Genomic DNA, 19,459 nt, shown 5'->3' with positions numbered 1-19,459 from the left:
TTTCCTAATTTTGTGATGGCAATCTATCCTTTTAAATTTTACACACTTTTCCTATTTTATTTAATTATAAAATATTATATTTAATATAAAATATAAAATATAAAATAAAAATTTCATATATAAAAAAGAAACTAATTTTCAAATTAGAAAAAATTTTATATCATAAATCATCTTTAAATATCATCGCATTATTATGAAAGATTTTATTTTAAAAATATCTCAAATAAGTTATGGCACTAAAAATTTATAGTATATTGCTTGATTTGATTACCAATTAAATTAAATATGTTTAATTTATTTCAAACAAATAACATCAAGTTAATATTATTAGTAAATGAAGATAATTTATTTATTTTTTAAAAAAACGATATAATTAATACGTGAATAAAAAAAATATTTCCATCTAGAACTTTATCAAAGTTTTTATTGTATTTTGAATTTTTTAAATTAATTGAAATAAAATTAAAAATAATTTTAAAATTAAAAATAAAATATGAGATAATTAAATAGATTAATTATAAGTATATCTTTTTTTAATATTTAATACTAGATGACTACTTTGATTACTCATATGGACTTTCGATAGAACGAGATATAAATATAAACATATTAAAAATTTACAATTAAAGTAAAATTGTACAAATTTTGATTCTATGTACTATTAAATTAAAATATCAAAGCTTTGAATAATAAGACTAATAGTTAATATGGGAAAATATATATAAGTTAAGATTTTGAAGGATCAATCAAAATCTTGGATATAAAGAAATATATATGGGTATATTTGTCAAATAATTAAATAAAAATATGAAATGGAGAGTGATGAACACTTTTTTTTATTGTAAATAGCACTCCCATATTATTATTATTATTATTATTATTATTATTTTGATCAGATATAAATTACATTACTACGAATTCATCCTTTACCACATTCGATTTTAATCTAGAAGGTAGTGTTTTGCCAAGTACGTAGAATGAATTCAATGGATTTTAATCTCGAAGACCCTATTTCTTGATTTGATGAGATGATTTTAATGATATAAGAGGCAGCTCATCGAAGTGGGTCTTGCAGGCTGGGAATTTGATAGCGACGCTTTTGGCAAAGTACGTAGAATTAATTCAATGGATGTTGAAACCGAAGTTGCCGTCTATCGAATTGACGGAATCTAGACCAAGATCATATCATGGTAATATTATTACGTGACCAGTCAAAAGACTCCGCCTTTATTTCTTCCATTGTTGTTCCGACAAAAAAAAAAAAAGAGAGCTCCTTTTTACGCGTCTTTCTTCCTCTTCTGACGATGAATGTAAATTTATCTGTCTATCTATTTTTTTGTCATGCTACATTTTAATGAATTTGTTGAAATCTTTGTCCAGAATTTTGGTACAGAAAAAAAAAAGTTATGTGGGAATGCCACTGAACTGGGTTTTTACAGTAGTGCAGTCAGACTATGGGATTTTTTATTTTTTATTTTTTTGTAATCGGAATGTTGGATGGGAAAAGATTTTTATATGCCACAACGGGGGTTGATCCATAATCAGGCAACGGCTGGTTTTTTTGGGCTGGTGGCATAGCCTCTGGCGTGGATAGGAACCCATCATCTGATGGTGGATACCATGTCAGTGGCTGCAGCTAGAGTCTTATGCGGCAGAAGACTTTGAAAGAGTTTTTGATTGATCGAGGGTTTGGGGGTTGGTGGTGCTGGTTACTGGGAGCGTGGGCGAGGGATTGGACGAGAAGGGTTGCGAGAATGGGTATCATGGCAATTTGTCGCCTTTTTTCTTCTCGTAATATGGACAAATTTTTGGAATTTAAATGGTTGACCGAACGAATTAGAAACAAGGGTGGTCCAATGTTGTGTCTTTGGGAGTTTGTCAACCCGAGTAAAGATATTCAAATTTTATGTATACTTTTCGAAAAATTCAAGTTTTGAAAATACCTTCTAGCACTGTTTTTTTTAGATTCAATTGCAAGGATTCGGTGTGGTGCATTGGATCCACCACAATTTAGGTAGTGTTTGTGAGAGCTTTTAGAAAGCACTTCTCAGCTTTTCATTAACAATATTTTACAATTTTATGAAATTTTGTTCATGAAAGCTGAGAAGTGCTTTTTAAAAGTTCTCCCAAACACTACCTTAGTCTCAGTGATGGTAGATTCTCTACTGACATGTAGAAATAGCTGTCTTGTATGTTTCATTGTATGTGAGATCGGCTTGATATCTGTTGATGTTTCACTGACGTAGATAATTTGTATGGTGCAAAAGATGCAGGTGAATTATATCATGGTATTAGGTGTGATATATGCCGATATGAGGAAGTTACAGCATTTAGAATTTTGAAGTGCTTTGTATGGTTTGAATTTTTGTTGATTGATGAGATAGAGGGCTCTGGTGGACAGGATAGGGGCAAATAAATCATTTTTTAGAAGAAGGTTTCTAGACTCTGGGTTTACTTCGTTAGATAACATATGAAAAATCTTTTGCAAAGATTACCTCTTCATTTTAATGGTCATGTCTGATGTAATCACAAATGTGACCCTAGTTACTTGGATAATTCTAATCATGGTTCAAACGGAGTCCATGGAGGGAAGTTATTTCTCAAATGTTCACGTACTATATAATAGATTTTTCATTAAAAAATTGATGGAAATCAAGTATAGTTTCAGTCAGCCTCACAGAGGTGGATTATAGCAACGTATCTCATGTAATGATAGAAACTTTTAGTGAGTGGATGTAGAAGGTTGTGAAGTCAAATTGTGGTAATAAGTTGTAAAAAATGTGAGCCCTGTCGAGATTTTCGCTCCACACTGATATTTTTTGTTAGTTATACCCGAAACTATATCTTATGCTATCTTTTCATATGCAGGATAATATCAAGAGATACTGCCATTAGGTATTCGGTCACTATGAAGTAACGAAAAATTCCGTTGTTTTGAAAGGCTGTACACTTCTGACACTTGACCAATTCTTCGAAGGAAGAAAGTTCATTTGCTGCTATTTTTCTAATATATGCAGCATTGAAGATATTTCCATTGCAGTGTAAGAAATTCGTAGGCTATTATTTATCTTTAAAAAAAATCATGCAATCATATTATACAGATGATTGTGGTATTTAAGATATCACTTTAGAATATAACTGCTATCTGAAAATTTCGGACAACTATCTTATGTCTTCAGCTCCAAATCTCTGCCCTAAAAAATATTCTTATTCTGTGCAGAAAGTCTTTACTGTGTCAAAAGGGCATTGTCAGTCCCTCTGAAAAAATATATGGCGGGTGGGGGCGGCAAAGAAGGCTCATCGAGAAATCTTGATCAGACGCCAACGTGGGCTGTTGCTGGTGTTTGTGCACTGATTATACTCATCTCTATTGCCTTGGAGAAGATACTCCACAAAGTTGGAACGGTATTAAATTAGTTAGCACCTATGCTGTTGCCTTCAACATTTCGTACGTACAGCTTCCTTGAAGCACGTGCTTTTGTGTCCTTTTTATGCATTGCCCTTTAAGCGCTCTTCGTAGAGAAACAGCTTTTTAACAAAAAATTATGCCACAGGAGAAATCACCCATTATAAGTGTGATTTCTGCTCTTTTTATTAAAAAAAATAGAGCAAAGGAAACCCTGATATCGCGTTGCTTCTGCACATATCGCCTCTGCCTTTTGCCCTCACATTTGACACTTGGAATATGAAAATTCTGATGATTTTAATATTTGATATCTCATGTTTCATTATGTTTTGAAATAAATTGATTTTATATAATATCTTTTTAGAAAATTTTATTTATCACGCTTTTTTTGTAAGGCGTGCACTTTGCTTTGCGTTTTAAGCCCCAGGACACCTGAGCGCTTTCACGCGCCTTTGCTTTTGATTACTATGTAATTTGTCATTCACATTTTGAATGCCAAAATGTTTTTCTGCATTTTCTCTGAGAAATTTTGTTTGTTTTTCTCCATGCGTCACCTCTTGTTACGGTTAGTAGTTGTTTTCTAATGTTTTATATCCTGATTTTCGTTCCATATTTGTTCTTTGAATATAATTCCAAAGTTCATTTATTCTGGCCTTATTAACCTATTATTCGATAAGTTGATGTTTTCTCTTTGTGAGGATGCATATTCTAACCGTTGATATTGATAATTTGGAGAAAGGGTCTGAGGTTTCCATCATCTCCTATCACAATCTTTAATCTGTTTTGTTCATCTTGGTAAAATGTTATTACTTGGATCAGCATGTCATCAACATAGTCCTCTTCTCATATCATGGACCTTGTGATGTCCTTTATTTTTCAACTTCCTGTGTGATACTCATTGATATTCAAGTCCTAATGGACATTATTTAGGGGATAGAGTTTAATATATGATATTTAGATAGTTCTTATATCATTTTGTTTGGCTTTTATGAGTTCTTCATCTTGCTTTCATATGTTCGCTTATATGATTTCTTCAGTTGGTCCTCTTGTTAGGTCGCCGTAGCCTTAACTCCATTTAAATTATAATATTTTTCTTTATTAATCCTGCTACAAATCAAATCATGCTTTACTGGCTTGGATGAATGAGTTACATTCCTCTATGTGATATTCTGAAAGTTCTGCAGTGGTTAACTGAGAGGCACAAGAAAGCTCTTTATGAGGCCTTGGAGAAGGTCAAAGCTGGTAAATTTTTGTTTAAATCTCATCATACTTTTTTTTTCAAATGGAATTTCTTTGATTTAGATTTTAATTTTTTTTTGGTTTTGGCAGAGTTGATGGTACTTGGTTTCATCTCCCTAATCCTAGTGTTCTCCCAATATTATATCGCTGACATCTGCATACCTATCAATGTTGCTCAAACCATGCTGCCTTGTCCTGTGGTTTACCAAAATGAAAACAAGGAAGAAAACAATCGCAGGCTTTTGTCTTATGAGCGTAGAGTCTTAGCTGGGAAAAAGGAGCCTTCTTGCAAGGAGGTAATTATTTACCTTTTCAAGCTCACCATGATGTCCATTTGTGCTTTCACATTAACTTTTTCTCCTCTAGGGGATCTATCGGTAACAATGAGCACACATGCACTCATATCTTTGAATTGCTTGTACACGTGTAATATACATCCATAGTCACAATTATGTTGAAAAGATCAGACGAGTCAAATACGAGCGTTATTTTAGTGTTAATTTGAAGTTTGAATGTAATTAAACAAGTTTGAGCTTGCTCAAAGATTGTAATATTTAACTTATTTGAGCTCGAACGAACCTGATATGTTTGAACCTAAATTCGACTCTGTTCCATCTAAGATTAGAACGATGAGTTTGGATTTAAGTTGAAAAACCATCGATTTTTTTTACAAACATAGAGTTGAAATAAACCGCATCAACTGGATAGTCGATTCAATCTCCTCGTTCACAACAAGACAATAAAAACCCTCGAATCTTTACCAACTGAGGATTGAAACAAACTGCATCGACTGGATAGTCGATTTTACTTCACATTCATCTCCTCATTCTCAACAAGACAATCGTTACATTTATTAATCTAAATCCAAGTATAAGAAACGACGAATCCATTATTTATACAACCAAAATGGAACTGAGCTTCTATCAAAGTTAAAATTATCACAATGTCCAATCATCAAATGCTCTGGTCGACAACTATTTAAAATCAAATTAAACACCTGAAGTCCTGAACCAACAAGATGCGTTAGCAACTGCAAACATTAGCTTTCCAACATGTTCTGTGAAAACTTCTCATCAATGCCAACCAAAAAAACATACATGGACTCCACAGATTGGCAATGTATTCTGCATTCAAAGGAAAATGTTTCACATTTTCTCTTTTTGAAAAGGATGTAGATAAATATGCAAAGCTGATATAAAATTGAAAATTCTAGCATGTCTTAGGAGCAAACGAGGCATAAGATTTATATATACCACAAAGTTTAGCACTAAAGATGACCATTTTAAGCATCTGTCTTGATGAATATGATTTAAACTCAGCATTAGCTAATAATATCAAAACTTGCATGGATCCACCAACCAGAGAGCATCAAATCAATCCTGATTGTGTCTTTGCCATCTAGTTAATATTTTATGGTCTGCGCTATTTCATGTTCTCTCTAGGAGAAAGAAAATTCCTAATGATTCAACATTTTACGACTTAACACTTCAGTTTACACCATTCTAATCTGGCTTTGCTTTTTAATCAGGGGCATGTCTCGCTTATATCAGTTGATGGACTGCATCAGATACACATCCTCATATTCTTCTTAGCTGTCTTGCATGTGATTTACAGTGCTGTAACAATGGCACTTGGAAGACTTAAGGTTATTCAAGTTGCTGTAATCATTTATTTGCTTTCTTATGTTTCATCTCATCTATGAAGAATTAAATTTGAGAATAAACGAGACAATATGTCAGTCACTTTAATTACATCTATGTCTTTTTTTGGCAACCCTTTCTTCAGTGCCTTTGGGTCTTGTTATTTTATTCATCTCTAATTTTAGTTGTTTTAATCTCCTATCTGACCACCAAGATGTACTTTTGTGTTCTTTAAATTTTTCTTCATGTTCTTTTAGTTTTTCTTAAGAGAATTCCATTCAACACTTTGGTGGAAGTTATATTTTGAGGTTTACAAATTACCGTCCCACACTAACTTCTTGGCAATACAGTTTATCCACTTCTCTAACTCATTTGATATCATTTGGCTCGTGATGATGAACAGAAAGTCAATGGGATGATCTTCCCACCACTTATTATTACTGCAGTCTTTATCTATGTTAGAAATATCACATAAATTATGCTTTTTAGATTCGTGGCTGGAAACACTGGGAGCAGGAAACTTCATCTCATGATTACGAATTTTCAAATGGTATATTAATGCATCAGTCACATTTTTATATCCATAGTATATCTCAATATTTTGTCTTTACCTTAACGCTCCACAGACAAGGTCTAACAGATTAGAACTTTAATTGTGGAACTGGCAGATCCTTCAAGATTCAGGCTTTCTCACGAGACATCTTTTGTGAGGGCACACTCCAGTTTCTGGACCAGAATACCATTTTTCTTTTATATTGTGAGCCATTTTGTCTACTTAATTCTTTTTTGATATTTTTGCGTAAATTGACGTGGTTATATCAGTTACAAGGATGGGTGGTCATATGTAACAATTTGTCATATTTGTAGCTTCAAGGCTGCTACCCATATACTCAGTAACCAGGTGATTGTATCTTTTTCATGCAGGGATGTTTTTTTCGACAATTTTTTAGGTCTGTCGGCAAATCTGACTACTTGACCCTTCGCAATGGCTTCATTACTGTGAGTTATCTTTAGTCATCTGTTATATGAGTTATATTTCCTTCTTTTCTCTTTTAACTATGGATTTGCCTTTTTAGGTTCATTTGGCACCAGGAAGCAAATTTAACTTCCAAAAGTATATCAAAAGGTCTCTGGAGGATGACTTTAAGATTGTTGTGGGAGTAAGGTACCTATAATCGACTAAATTCTTAGTTTTCTTTGAATTTTTGGGCCAACTGACTCTTTCAATCACGCCCAAATCAAACTGCTAATTTTACATTTTCCCCACTTTTGTATATAATTTTCAGATGGCAGTCCTGTACTGTAGGGATCATTTGGTTCTTTGAGTTTTTTAGAAGAATCGACTCCTTTTTCAATCAATCCCAAATTTAAGTTACTCAGTTTACTCTTTTTTTTCCGCCATGCTTATATTGTTTTTGGATGGCAGTCCAGTACTTTGGGGATCATTTGTGTTATTCTTGCTCCTAAATGTTAGTGGTAAGTTGCTGTTCAACCATTGCAATATAATGTCCCTTAATGAAATACTTGCAGCAGTATTTCCATCAATATGAACCCATTTGTTCAGCCTTCATATTTTCCTCTTGTACTTTGTCAGGTTGGAGGGCACTGTTTTGGGCATCCTTAATTCCTCTTATTGTAAGATCCCTTCATTGTAACAACAATTTATGAGTACACGAACAAGAAACATAATTTATGTTGTTTTCCAGATAATCTTAGCTGTTGGCACGAAGTTACAAGCTATTTTGACTAGGATGGCCCTTGACATAACAGATAGACATGCAGTAGTCCAGGGCATGCCTCTCGTGCAAGGTTCAGATAAATATTTCTGGTTTGGTCGGCCTCAGTTGGTGTTGCATCTTATACACTTTGCTTTGTTTCAGGTAACATTCTTTTTTTCAGGTCGACCACTAGTATGCTTATTGAATATTTTTTTTTTGAGTTGGGGGAGAGGATTTGTTACAATTGGGTCTCGAACTTGAGACATCGTCCCAAACTTGGGACCTTAGTGCCCAGATGAGCTACAAGTCATCGGCTTATGTTAAAAATATTAGTCTTCTTTTAAGTAGCCTATAAACGCTCTTATTGTAATTAATAGTCTTTACGTATATAGTAAAGTATAGTTTCTTATATATATAAAAAAAGAATCTATTGAATCAAGTCTTTTTACTGATAATATAATTTTTTACTGTGTCAAAATTTACATAAGATACCTGAAAATTTAGAGGATGTATTTAATTAAAATGTAATGTTGTACTCGAATGTTTTTGGGATGTGGACATGTGGTGAAGAGTTAAAATAAATGTGATACTTATCTTAGGAAGTTTAACCTTGACTGATAAAATTATATTTTTGAGAAAATGATTGAAAGGTAGATTATGATAGATATTAGTTTTTGATTTGGAGAATGAATGCGTTGGGGGGGATATGAAAACCAAACAAGGGGTATGATAATTTTGAAAATTATCCTTGTATTTTGTCCTCATCATGGTGTAAATGATTAGCATTTATTTGTTCATTTAGATTTATCCCTGCCATCCATGTCTTATGAGGCAAGTAAACGCGCTAATCAATTTAATCATCTGTGCAGAATGCATTCCAAATAACATACTTCTTCTGGATTTGGGTAATGATTCTCTTTTAATTAGTACATATTATCCTCCACAACATAATTAATGAAAGCAATCTTGTCTTGTGCAGTACGAATATGGTATAAATTCTTGCTTCCATGATAATATCAACCTTCTAGTTGTCAAAATTGCTTTGGGGTAAGTCGTATCCCGCATCATTTGTGGCCATGTGACATTTGAATTATATGATACATGAGATAAGATATTTAGCATTTGGAACAAGAAAAGCCTATTTTCTGATTATATCTTGTTATGGTATTGCAGGAAGAAAAGCCTATTTTCTGATTATATCTTGTTATGGTATTGCAGGGTTTTTGTTTTATGCTTATGCAGCTATATTACACTTCCACTCTATGCCCTTATTGCTCAGGTACCTTTCACAAGAAACATACTGATATCTATAAGCTCATTTAGGGGCGGAATGAGGGTGGGTGGCGATCAGCCCTATGGAACAACAAAAAAAGTTGAAATCTAATAATTATTTTCATCTCTTTAAAATCAACGGCATCCCTCCCCTTGAGCTCGTCTGCTCTTTACTGATCGATTTTGTTGCCATACATACACAGATGGGTTCAAATATGAAGAAATCAATCTTTGATGAACAAACATCAAAGGCCCTCAAGAATTGGCGTAAGGCCGTGAAAAACAAGAACAGAGGGCGAGAAGGAAGGTCTCCTACTCGAACTCTAGGTGATGCAAGCCCCATATCTTCTTCAATGGGATCTCCATTTCGCCCGACTGCTGCCATACTTCAACGTTCCAAAACTACTGGACACTCTACTCATTCACATGGACATGAAGAAAATGATGGATCTGATATCGAGGAGCCATTGTCACACATGACAGCTACATCCAGCTTAATCATACGAACCAATGGTGATGATATAGAATATGATACGAGCATACCTCGTGGTGAACAAGAAACTAGAAAAGAAGACGACTTCTCATTTGTGAAGCCGGCTACGCAGAAATGATGCAGAAAGAGGTGATCCCTTGATTTGTTTTTTCGACTCTCTCCCCTGTATCTTATGGTAGTTGCGTAAGTTGATTTTCTTTGCCTTCTTACTTATGTAGTGACGATAAATGCCATAACCATTAAAAAGTAGATTAGATATAGTTTGATATATGTATTTTGCCTCAATATCCTTGTATTCTCACTTTACAGAAACATTTTAAACAAATTGCTGTTTGTATACTTCACTAGAGCTCGTACACAGACTACCCGGTATATATTTGTGCGTCTAAGTGCACTCTAAATCTTGTGTTTATAAAAATCAGACATAAACTCTCTTATAAATGAGATAAATGTGATCGAATTTTCTGAACACATAGTGGATCTCATGTTACTAAAAATGAAGCGCATTGAACACATGTTTCTAAACGAATGAAGTGTACAATTGAATCAAATATGCTGGAAATTTGAGTGCTTATTCTTGCTTGCACTGCATTGATCGTGCCTCTAAAAAAATCCCAGAATTGGTTTATTAGTTATGGAAATAGTGACTCAAAATACAAAATATATATTGGATAGTAAGAGAGTAAGAATTTAAAAACTATCATTTAAATATCCAATTCATGTATAATTCTTTTTCATTGTTTCTTATTAGCTATTATTTAATTCGTTTTTTTTAAACGGGCTTACCATAGGACACGCCATCTTGATTTATATCGGCAGTAAAAACTAATAAATTTGCATGATTTGAGTCGGGTCGGAAATCTGATTCACGAAACTGAGCCGTGAGACGATTTCATAGAAGTTTTTGTATTATTTTATTATTTTATCTTTCGCCCAACACTTCTATAATGCAGTATGCATTTTCTTTAAAAAGCTTTTACCTTGGTGATATAAAGAAGTATAAACAAGGGTGTTCAATTCAGATTAATAATTCTATGTTTATTATATATTTATGAAATGATATTTAGTGCATTATAAGAATCATTTTTGTTAATTTTAGTTGATTGTTATTAATATTTTAATCATTAATTTAAATAGTTTTCAAAACCGAATAAAGGACCGAAAGGAAAATTTTCAAATATCAGATTATATATTTGCAAAACCGAATTAAATGAATTAAATCGCATAAAATCAATAAACAAATTACGAAAACCTCTATGATACCGTTTGGTATCATGGATGAGATGTACGATAGATAAATAAAAATATGATGAGATGTTGATAAACAAGACATATATATGAATAATATGTTGTTTTGTATGTTTTTGATTTTGTAAGATTATTGTATTTATTCTTTTAATTACCATTGCGGTAAAAAAAATATGAAACTCACACCAGCTCGATGACTATAAGTAACTTTTTTTAAAAAAAATCTTGTGAGACCGTTGAGTTAATTTTGTAAAACAAATCTCTAACCCAAACATAAAAAATATTACTTTTTATATCAAAATTATTATTTTTTATTGTAGGTATAGACCGAATTGACCGGTTACGGAACTGAATCATGGCACACCTATTGTAAATTACTCTAAATTAATTATACCCATACGAGTGATCGGTTTTCCATTCACGTATATATACGGTTTTCGCACGTTAATTATAATTGTGTATTACGTTTTACGAAATGTCTTGTCAAGTGTATTCTGGTCAAATTATATTAAAATGAAATGTCTTGACAAAAGAAAATTAAAATGAAATAAATAATGGAAACTGCAATCAAATCAGTATTATGATAATTCATTTAATTAGTCTTTAAAAGTTAAAAAACCTATCCATTCCATACGATCTAATAATATTGAAATATAAGTAGAATTTCTCTCGTTTGAAAATAGACTAACTCATTAGTCTTTCATTCAAACAATCCGTTTTCCATTCAACTTAATCCGATTCACATCTAATTTGATTTCAACGGTAATTAAAAATGTGTATTATTCAAACTTTATTAACGTCCGCATCTTCCATAGGAAATGCTGTATTCTTGTATTAAGTATATTTTTGGTCAAATTACTGAATGCTATTTAAATGACCAAATACTGTAAGTAAATCGTAATACTCTCAATTAAAATACAAATTTTAATCGTGAATTTAAACAAAACTAAGAGTAAGTCAAAAAAATGATAAGTTTGAATATATAACTCAAAATGAATAATTTATCATTAATTATGTATTCAACATTAGGATTGTCATTTGACAAATTAGTTAGAATATAACGTGGGAAATATCCGAACGTTTCCACAATTGTATCATTTCACACTAAAAACTTTTCACAGTGTCCGGACTTATATAATTAATAATTAATTTAGTGATAGGTCAAACTAGTATAGATAAGGTGCAAAGGTGTAATTTAGGCCGAGGAAAATTGCATTTTTTGTCCGGTATCGTTTGTTCTTGTTGTGAAAAAGTAAAAATTTACGGTAAAAAGTAAAAACTTCAAAACTTAAAATATATCAAACTCTACACTTTATAATATTTTTCTCTCAACTCAATTGTATTTTTCATCACAAATGAAGACCTATTTATAGATCCACATTTGAGATTAGTCCAAAAATAAATACATCATCATCTACATCATCACACACTAATTTTCCACATTTTACAACGCAATATTCAACATTCAACATTCAATATTTAAAATAATATTAATAATAATAAAATTTTTCAACACTCCCCCTTGTGATGATGATCGTGATATGATGACTGTCTTCATTACGTGTTTTATACTGCCTCGTTAAAAACCTTACTAGGAAAAACCCAGTGGGATAAAAACCATAGTAAGGAAAAAAGAGTGCAGCCACGTAAACTCCCCCTCATGTTAACATGAGTGATTCTTCACATATTCCGCAGATTGCGCATCCCAATGTTGTATATATGCTTTCTGAATATCGTCGTGGGAAGTGCCTTTGTGAAGAGATCTGATGAGTTCTCACTTGATTGAATATAACAGATATCAATATCTTTATTTTTCTCAAGCTCTTGAGTGTAGGCAAAGAACTTTGGGGGTATATGTTTTGTTCTGTCACTTTTGATGTATCCTTCTTTCATTTGAGCAATACATGCAGCATTGTCTTCATACAACGTCACAGGCTTCTTGTCTACTGATAATCCACAAGAAGTTTGGATATGTTGTGTCATTGATTTTAGCCAAACACATTCACGGCTTGCTTCATGTAGTGCAATAATCTCAGCGTGATTTGATGAAGTTGTTACGAGTGTTTGTTTCTGTGAACGCCAAGAAATTGTGGTGCCTCCACGAGTAAATACATATCCGATTTGAGAACGTGTCTTATGTGGATCAGATAAATATCCAGCATCAGCATAACCAATGATACTTTGATTGGTGTCTTTTGAGTACAAAAGTCTCAAATCTGTTGTTCCTCGTAGATAACGAAATATATGTTTAATTCCGTTCCAGTGCCTCTTTGTTGGATATGAACTGAATCTTGCCAATAAATTTACAGCAAAAGATATATCAGGTCTAGTGCAATTTGCAAGCTACATAAGGGCACCAATGACACTTAGATATGGTACTTCTGGACCAAGAATAACTTCATCATCTCCACATGGACGGAATGGATCCTTTTCTATGTTTAATGATCTTACAACCATTGGAGTACTTAATGGATTTGATTTATCCATATTAAAACGTTTAAGGATCTTTTCTGTATAATTTGTCTGGTGAACAAAAATTCCACATTTTTTTTGTTCGATTTGCAAACCCAGACAATACTTGGTTTTTCCAAGATCATTCATTTCGAATTCTTCCTTCAAGTACATCATAACTTCTTGAATTTCTTTATTCGTTCCAATGATGTTTAAATCATCAACATATACAACAATAATTACACATCCGGATGTTGTTTTCTTGATGAAAATACAAGGGCATATTGGATCATTTACATATCCCTTTTTCATCAAGTGCTCACTTAGCCAATTATACCACATTCGGCCAGATTGCTTTAACCCATATAATGATCTTTGCAATTTTACAGAATAAAATTCTCTGGATTTTGAACTTTGTGCTTCAGGCATCTTAAATCCTTCAGGGATTTTCATGTATATATCACTATCAAGTGATCCGTATAAGTAAGCTGTAACAACATCCATAAGACACATTTCCAAATTTTCAGACACTGCCAAACTAATCAAATATCGAAACGTAATTGCATCCATAACAGGAGAATAAGTTTCTTCATAATCAATTCCAGGCCTTTGAGAAAAACTTTTTGCAACAAGTCTAGCTTTATATCTGACTATTTCATTTTTCTCATTTCGCTTTCGAATAAAAACCCATTTGTATCCAACAGGTTTTATACCTTCAGGTGTGAGAACTATAGGTCCAAAAACATTGCGTTTATTCAGCGAATCCAATTCAACCTGGATGATATCTTTCCATTTGACCCAATCATGACGAGTTTTACATTCACCAAAAGATTTTGGTTCATGATCCTCATTTTCATTTATGATGTCACAAGCCACATTATAAGAAAATATCTCATCAATATCTTCTATGTCTTTTCGGTTCCATATTTTTCCAGTATTAATATAATTGATAGAGATTTCACGATTCTCGTCAGTTTGTGGTTCTGACAGAATATTTTCATCATCAGGTGATTCTTCTGGAACACCATTTTCTATTTTATGATCGTCGTGTTTCTCTATGTCTTTTCTTTTTCGAGAATTTTTATCCTTGGAACCGACTGATCTTCCATGCTTCAAGCGTTTTATGACATCATGAGTGTCTTCAATTTGTTTCTTTGGAATTTCAATTCGAGCAGGGGCATTTACAGCATGTATATATGATTTTGTTACCTCTTTTGTGTCTGCAAATGCATCTGGCATTTGATTTGCAATTCTTTGCATGTGCACAATTTGTTGTACATCTTTCTCACATTGTTTGGTCCTTGGATCCAAATGTAACAATGATGGTACATACCATGTGATTTCTTTTTCGATGTGTTTCTTTTCTCCCCCTAACACTGGGAAGATTTCTTCATTAAAATAACAATCAGCAAAGCGTGTTGTAAACACATCGCCTGTCTGAGGCTCAAGATATCGAATGATTGATGGACTATCATAACCGATATAAATACCGATTTTTCTTTGTGGACCCATTTTTGATCGTTGAGGTGGTGCAATAGGCACATACACCATACATCCAAAAATTCTCAGATGAGAGATATTTGGTTCTTTACCAAATGCAAGTTGCAATGAGGAGAATTTATGATATGCACTTGGTCTGATGCGAATTAATGCCACAGCATGTGAAATTGCATGTCCCCATATAGAAATAGAGAGTTTTGTTTTCATAATCATTGGTCTAGCAATCAGTTGTAGACATTTAATCAATGATTCAGCTAATCCATTTTGCGTATGAACATGAGCTACAGGATGTTCAACAGTGATTCTCATTGACATACAATAATCATTGAAAGTCTGGGATGTAAATTCTCCAGCATTATTAAGTCTTATTTTCTTGATTGTATAATCGGGAAATTGATTTCGCAATTTTATTATTTGAGCCATCAATCTTGCAAATGCCACATTCCGAGTTGACAATAAGCATACATGTGACCATCTGCTAGAGGCATCGATCAATACCATAAAGTATCGAAATGGTCCACATGGTGGATGAATTGGCCCACAAATATCACCCTGAATACGTTCAATAAATATGGGTGATTCAGTTTGGATTTTAGCTAGCGATGGTCTTATGATAAGTTTTCCAAGAGAACATGCTTTACATTGAAACTTATTATTCTGAAAGATCTTCTGGTCTTTCAATGGATGACCATGCGTATTTTCAATAATTTTTCGCATCATTATTGAACCAGAATGTCCCAATCGATCATGCCAATTTGTTAATATTGAAAAACTATTAACCACCATATTTGATTCGATTGGCCTTATATGTGTATAATGCAATCCAGTAGGGAGCATTGATAATTTTTCAACCACATATTTCTTTCCTGATTTATATGTGGTAAGACACATATATTTCTGATTTCCATCAGTTATCGTCTCAGTATCATACCCATGAGAGTATATGTCATTAAAACTCAACAAATTTCTTTTCGATTGTGGTGAATATAAAGTATCATTTATCAGAAATTTTGTACCATTAGGTAACAAAAAATGTGCTTTTCCACAACCTTCAATCAAGTCTACAGGACCTGATATGGTATTCACCATTGTTTTTGTTGGTTTTATTTCCAAGAAATATCTTTAATCTTGTAGAATAGTGTGCGTTGTACCACTATCTGGTATGCAAATTTCCATGATATTATTTCCATGTTTGCTCATAGCATTTTCATATCAAACTTCACAAAAATATAATAAAGAAAAATCAAGGATAATATATATATGCAAAATATATCATGTTTCATAAGAATGCATGAAAAATATAGCATGTTACATTCTAGTCCCACCAATATATTAATCAATGTTCTCGAAATCATTTGAAAAAATCGGCAGCATTGAAATAAGTTGAACCACTTAAATGGTTACTGATTTCAACAAAATTGGTCTCTTTTTCTTTCCCCTTTATCGATACTTTAAAGAGCTTACATAAGTGCTCGGGGGTACATGACCAATTTCTTGGAGTGCCACATTTATAATAAGCACTCTCATATCTTTTTGAATGATTTTTATTTTCACTCATATTTTCATGCTGCCCTTTTGGGTGGTTCGTGACGTTCTTTTGAGATTAATTATTGAAGTAACTATCTCGATTATTTTCATATCCATGGCCGTAACCACGACCGCGATTATTTTTACATCCACGTTCATGACCACATCCACTTCCTCGACCACGACCAAAATCTTGTTTATGCCTTTGATTTTGGTTTTCATTTTTCATTACGACATTTGCTTCAGGAAATGTCGTTGATCCAGTGGGTCGGGATTGATGATTTCTTATTAACAATTCGTTGTTCTTTTCTAGTGATATCGAGAGCAACGAATTTAAGTTTTGCCAAATTTGACATGATGGTACTAGAAAAATAACAATGCATTTTATTAGTTAATTTCTATTAGTATGATAATACAAAATAATGGAAGGACGAAAATTACAAGTGCGTATATAAATAGATAAAAAATCTGTGGTGGAAAATCGCCGGTGAGTACAAAACTCGTGAGCATGATGATCATAGTCGTTATGAAAAATAGCCTTAGAAAGGTCAAAAACTCCATCTTCTTCTTTTTCGAAAAAAAATACCGAGGAGAAAATATTTTGAGAGAAAGAGTGAATTTGGTGTGATTGAAAATGAGTTTGAGTGAACATATTTATAGGGCAAAGATTTAGCCGTTTGTTACCGTTTGTGACCGTTGAGGGTAAGAAAAATGATTATGTGTTGAATAAAAATTTGTGATAATGATGCAATGCATATAATGATAATCATAATTAAATAATTATGTATATAATGTTGTGAAATTATAAGGTCAGTGTCGTAGACAGCCTTTTATATAATGTTGTGAAATTATACCAATATAGTTAGTATAAAGTCAGGTATAGTATATCATATCACATTATTATAAGATCGGTGTCGTAGACAACTTTTTATATAATAACATGAGATTATACAAATATGGTTAGTATATAAATACACAATAATATATATCATATCACGTTATTATAAGGTCAGTGTCATAGACAACCTTTTATATAATAACATGAAATTATATATTAATATAGTTAATATATATATACATAATAAATATATATCAAGTTATTGTTTAAAAATCTTAGAGGCTTTTATACTTGTCGTATCCCTTACCGGGAGTGTGGGATGTCGTCTTAATATCCTCCCAGGATTTATAACAAGTTTTGAAAAAAAACTTATTTTTTTTCATAACATGATATTATATATTAAATATATACACAATAAAAATATATAAACAGTAAAATAAAAATTCTTACATGTTGAATATTTTTATCTTCTCTTTGTGTTTTGGAGCGTCGAAAATCTTCGAGCGATCGTGCTGATAACGTGTTGTGAAAAAGTAAAAATTTACGGTAAAAAGTAAAAACTCCAAAACTCAAAATATATCAAACTCTACACTTTATAATATTTTTCTCTCAACTCAATTGTATTTTTCATCACAAATGAAGACCTATTTATAGATCCACATTTGAGATTAGTCCAAAAATAAATACATCATCATCTACATCATCACACACTAATTTTCCACATTTTACAACTCAATATTCAACATTCAACATTCAATATTCAACATAATATTAATAATAATAATATTTTTCAACAGTTCTTTTTTTTTTTGCTTTTTTTTTTTTCCAGATTTTAATCGTATATATGGTTAAATTTCAGCCTTACTTCTTAATTTTGGCTCAGCCTTACTTCTTAATTTAGTCTATATTGGTTATTCTTGGACAATTTGAGTCTTTTTTTCTCCCCTAATGTGGCACCAATTAATACGATGTTAATGTAGTGCTGACGTGTGTATTTGTAATATTAAAACTCTCGAATCTTTGTGAAAAATGATTAAAATTTGGGAAAATAAGTTTTTTGGTCCATTAACTTGTCCATGTTTTAGTTTTGGTCCATTAACTTTTTCGATGTGAGTTTTTTGGTGCACTAACTTTGCATTTTCAGTGTTTTTTGGTCCAACTGCATACGTGTCAACTTCTGATTGGTCCAAAATAATGACGTGGACCAATCAGAGGCTGACACGGATGCAGTTGGACCAAAAAACACTGAAAATGCAAAGTTGTTGTACCAAAACTCACATCGGAAAAGTTAATGGACCAAAATCCAAAGGAGGTAAAGTTATTGGACCAAAAAATTTATTTTCCCTTAAAACTTTATCAAAAACAGGTGAAAAATGATTAAACTTGCCAAAAATTAACCAAATAACATAGGGTTAAAATTGACAAATTTTGAGAATATTAAAATGTTGGAGGAGAAATATTACATTTTCAGACAACTAGTTAATTTGAAAATCATACGAGTGTTGGAGAGATTTGTTTTTAATTATTATTATTATTCTTTTTTTATGAAAAGCGTTGAAAGGAAATTAATCTATACCAATTATAAAAGTGTGAACCAATATCAAAAATTTTCATTGTATATTTTCAATTTTGTCCTTGGTTTGTACACACTTGATAAATCATGCGATGATGTTTTTGTAAATTAATTATTATGATAAGATCAAAATTGACAAAGTGTGTGCATATTAGATAGGGATCCAGTTTTCAAAAATATTGAAATACCAATTTTGATTTTTATTTTCTTTTAAGATGAATTGAACATATTTTTTTCAAAATATTTTTAAAAAAATCCACAAAATATTAATTAAATAATATCCAGTTTTTTAAAAGATTGAAACAACAAAATATATTTAGTTTTTATTTGTTTGTAGACTGAATGAACATATTTTTACAAAAAAAAAAATCTTACGCATTTTAATTTATGTAAGGACCTATCTAAATAATTATATAATGAGTTCATAAATATATAAAAATATCAGATTTGTAAATGTATTAATATATATATATATATATATATATATATATATATTAATTAAATTGAACACCAATGTTGAAATAAATCAATTTAAGTGGAGTCAAGTTTTAATA

At 31.9% G+C, this 19,459-nt stretch overlaps 1 protein-coding gene across 4 annotated transcripts; it reads left to right on the top strand.

Moving 5' to 3' along the window:
* Window positions 1-956: 956 nt before the first annotated feature.
* Window positions 957-10,108, top strand: LOC140880180 (MLO-like protein 8). Of its 4 annotated transcripts, none has more exons than XM_073284382.1 (17): window positions 957-1,190; window positions 2,869-3,041; window positions 3,221-3,405; window positions 4,591-4,648; window positions 4,736-4,941; window positions 6,174-6,290; window positions 6,775-6,835; window positions 6,954-7,042; window positions 7,210-7,284; window positions 7,362-7,450; window positions 7,712-7,761; window positions 7,880-7,920; window positions 7,992-8,165; window positions 8,873-8,908; window positions 8,983-9,050; window positions 9,222-9,282; window positions 9,479-10,108. In XM_073284382.1, the coding sequence occupies exons 3-17, from the start codon at window positions 3,271-3,273 to the stop codon at window positions 9,884-9,886; spliced, it is 1,668 nt and encodes a 555-aa protein (XP_073140483.1). In that variant the 5' UTR covers window positions 957-1,190; window positions 2,869-3,041; window positions 3,221-3,270; the 3' UTR covers window positions 9,887-10,108. The 4 variants fall into 4 exon arrangements, with proteins under 4 accessions (XP_073140483.1, XP_073140485.1, XP_073140482.1 ...); XM_073284384.1 differs by lacking the exon at window positions 957-1,190 and adding an exon at window positions 1,222-1,310 and having other exon boundaries at window positions 2,869-2,984; XM_073284381.1 differs by lacking the exon at window positions 957-1,190 and adding an exon at window positions 1,222-1,310.
* The last annotated feature ends 9,351 nt before the right edge of the window (window positions 10,109-19,459 follow it).

This window comes from Henckelia pumila, chromosome 2 (genome assembly GCF_033568475.1).
Source record: "Henckelia pumila isolate YLH828 chromosome 2, ASM3356847v2, whole genome shotgun sequence".
In the NCBI taxonomy this organism is placed as follows: domain Eukaryota; kingdom Viridiplantae; phylum Streptophyta; class Magnoliopsida; order Lamiales; family Gesneriaceae; genus Henckelia; species Henckelia pumila.
The sequence above is the reverse complement of the archived record's forward strand: the minus strand, read 5'-3'. Positions and strand labels throughout refer to the sequence as shown.

Bases quoted from the DNA above. Each gene is read 5' to 3' on its own strand.
- LOC140880180 (XM_073284382.1), top strand. From the start codon at position 3,271: ATGGCGGGTGGGGGCGGCAAAGAAGGCTCATCGAGAAATCTTGATCAG. The intron at 4,942-6,173 runs GTAATTATTTAC...CTTTTTAATCAG, and splicing joins AGGAGCCTTCTTGCAAGGAG to GGGCATGTCTCGCTTATATC. The intron at 7,043-7,209 runs GTGAGCCATTTT...TTTTTCATGCAG, and splicing joins TACCATTTTTCTTTTATATT to GGATGTTTTTTTCGACAATT.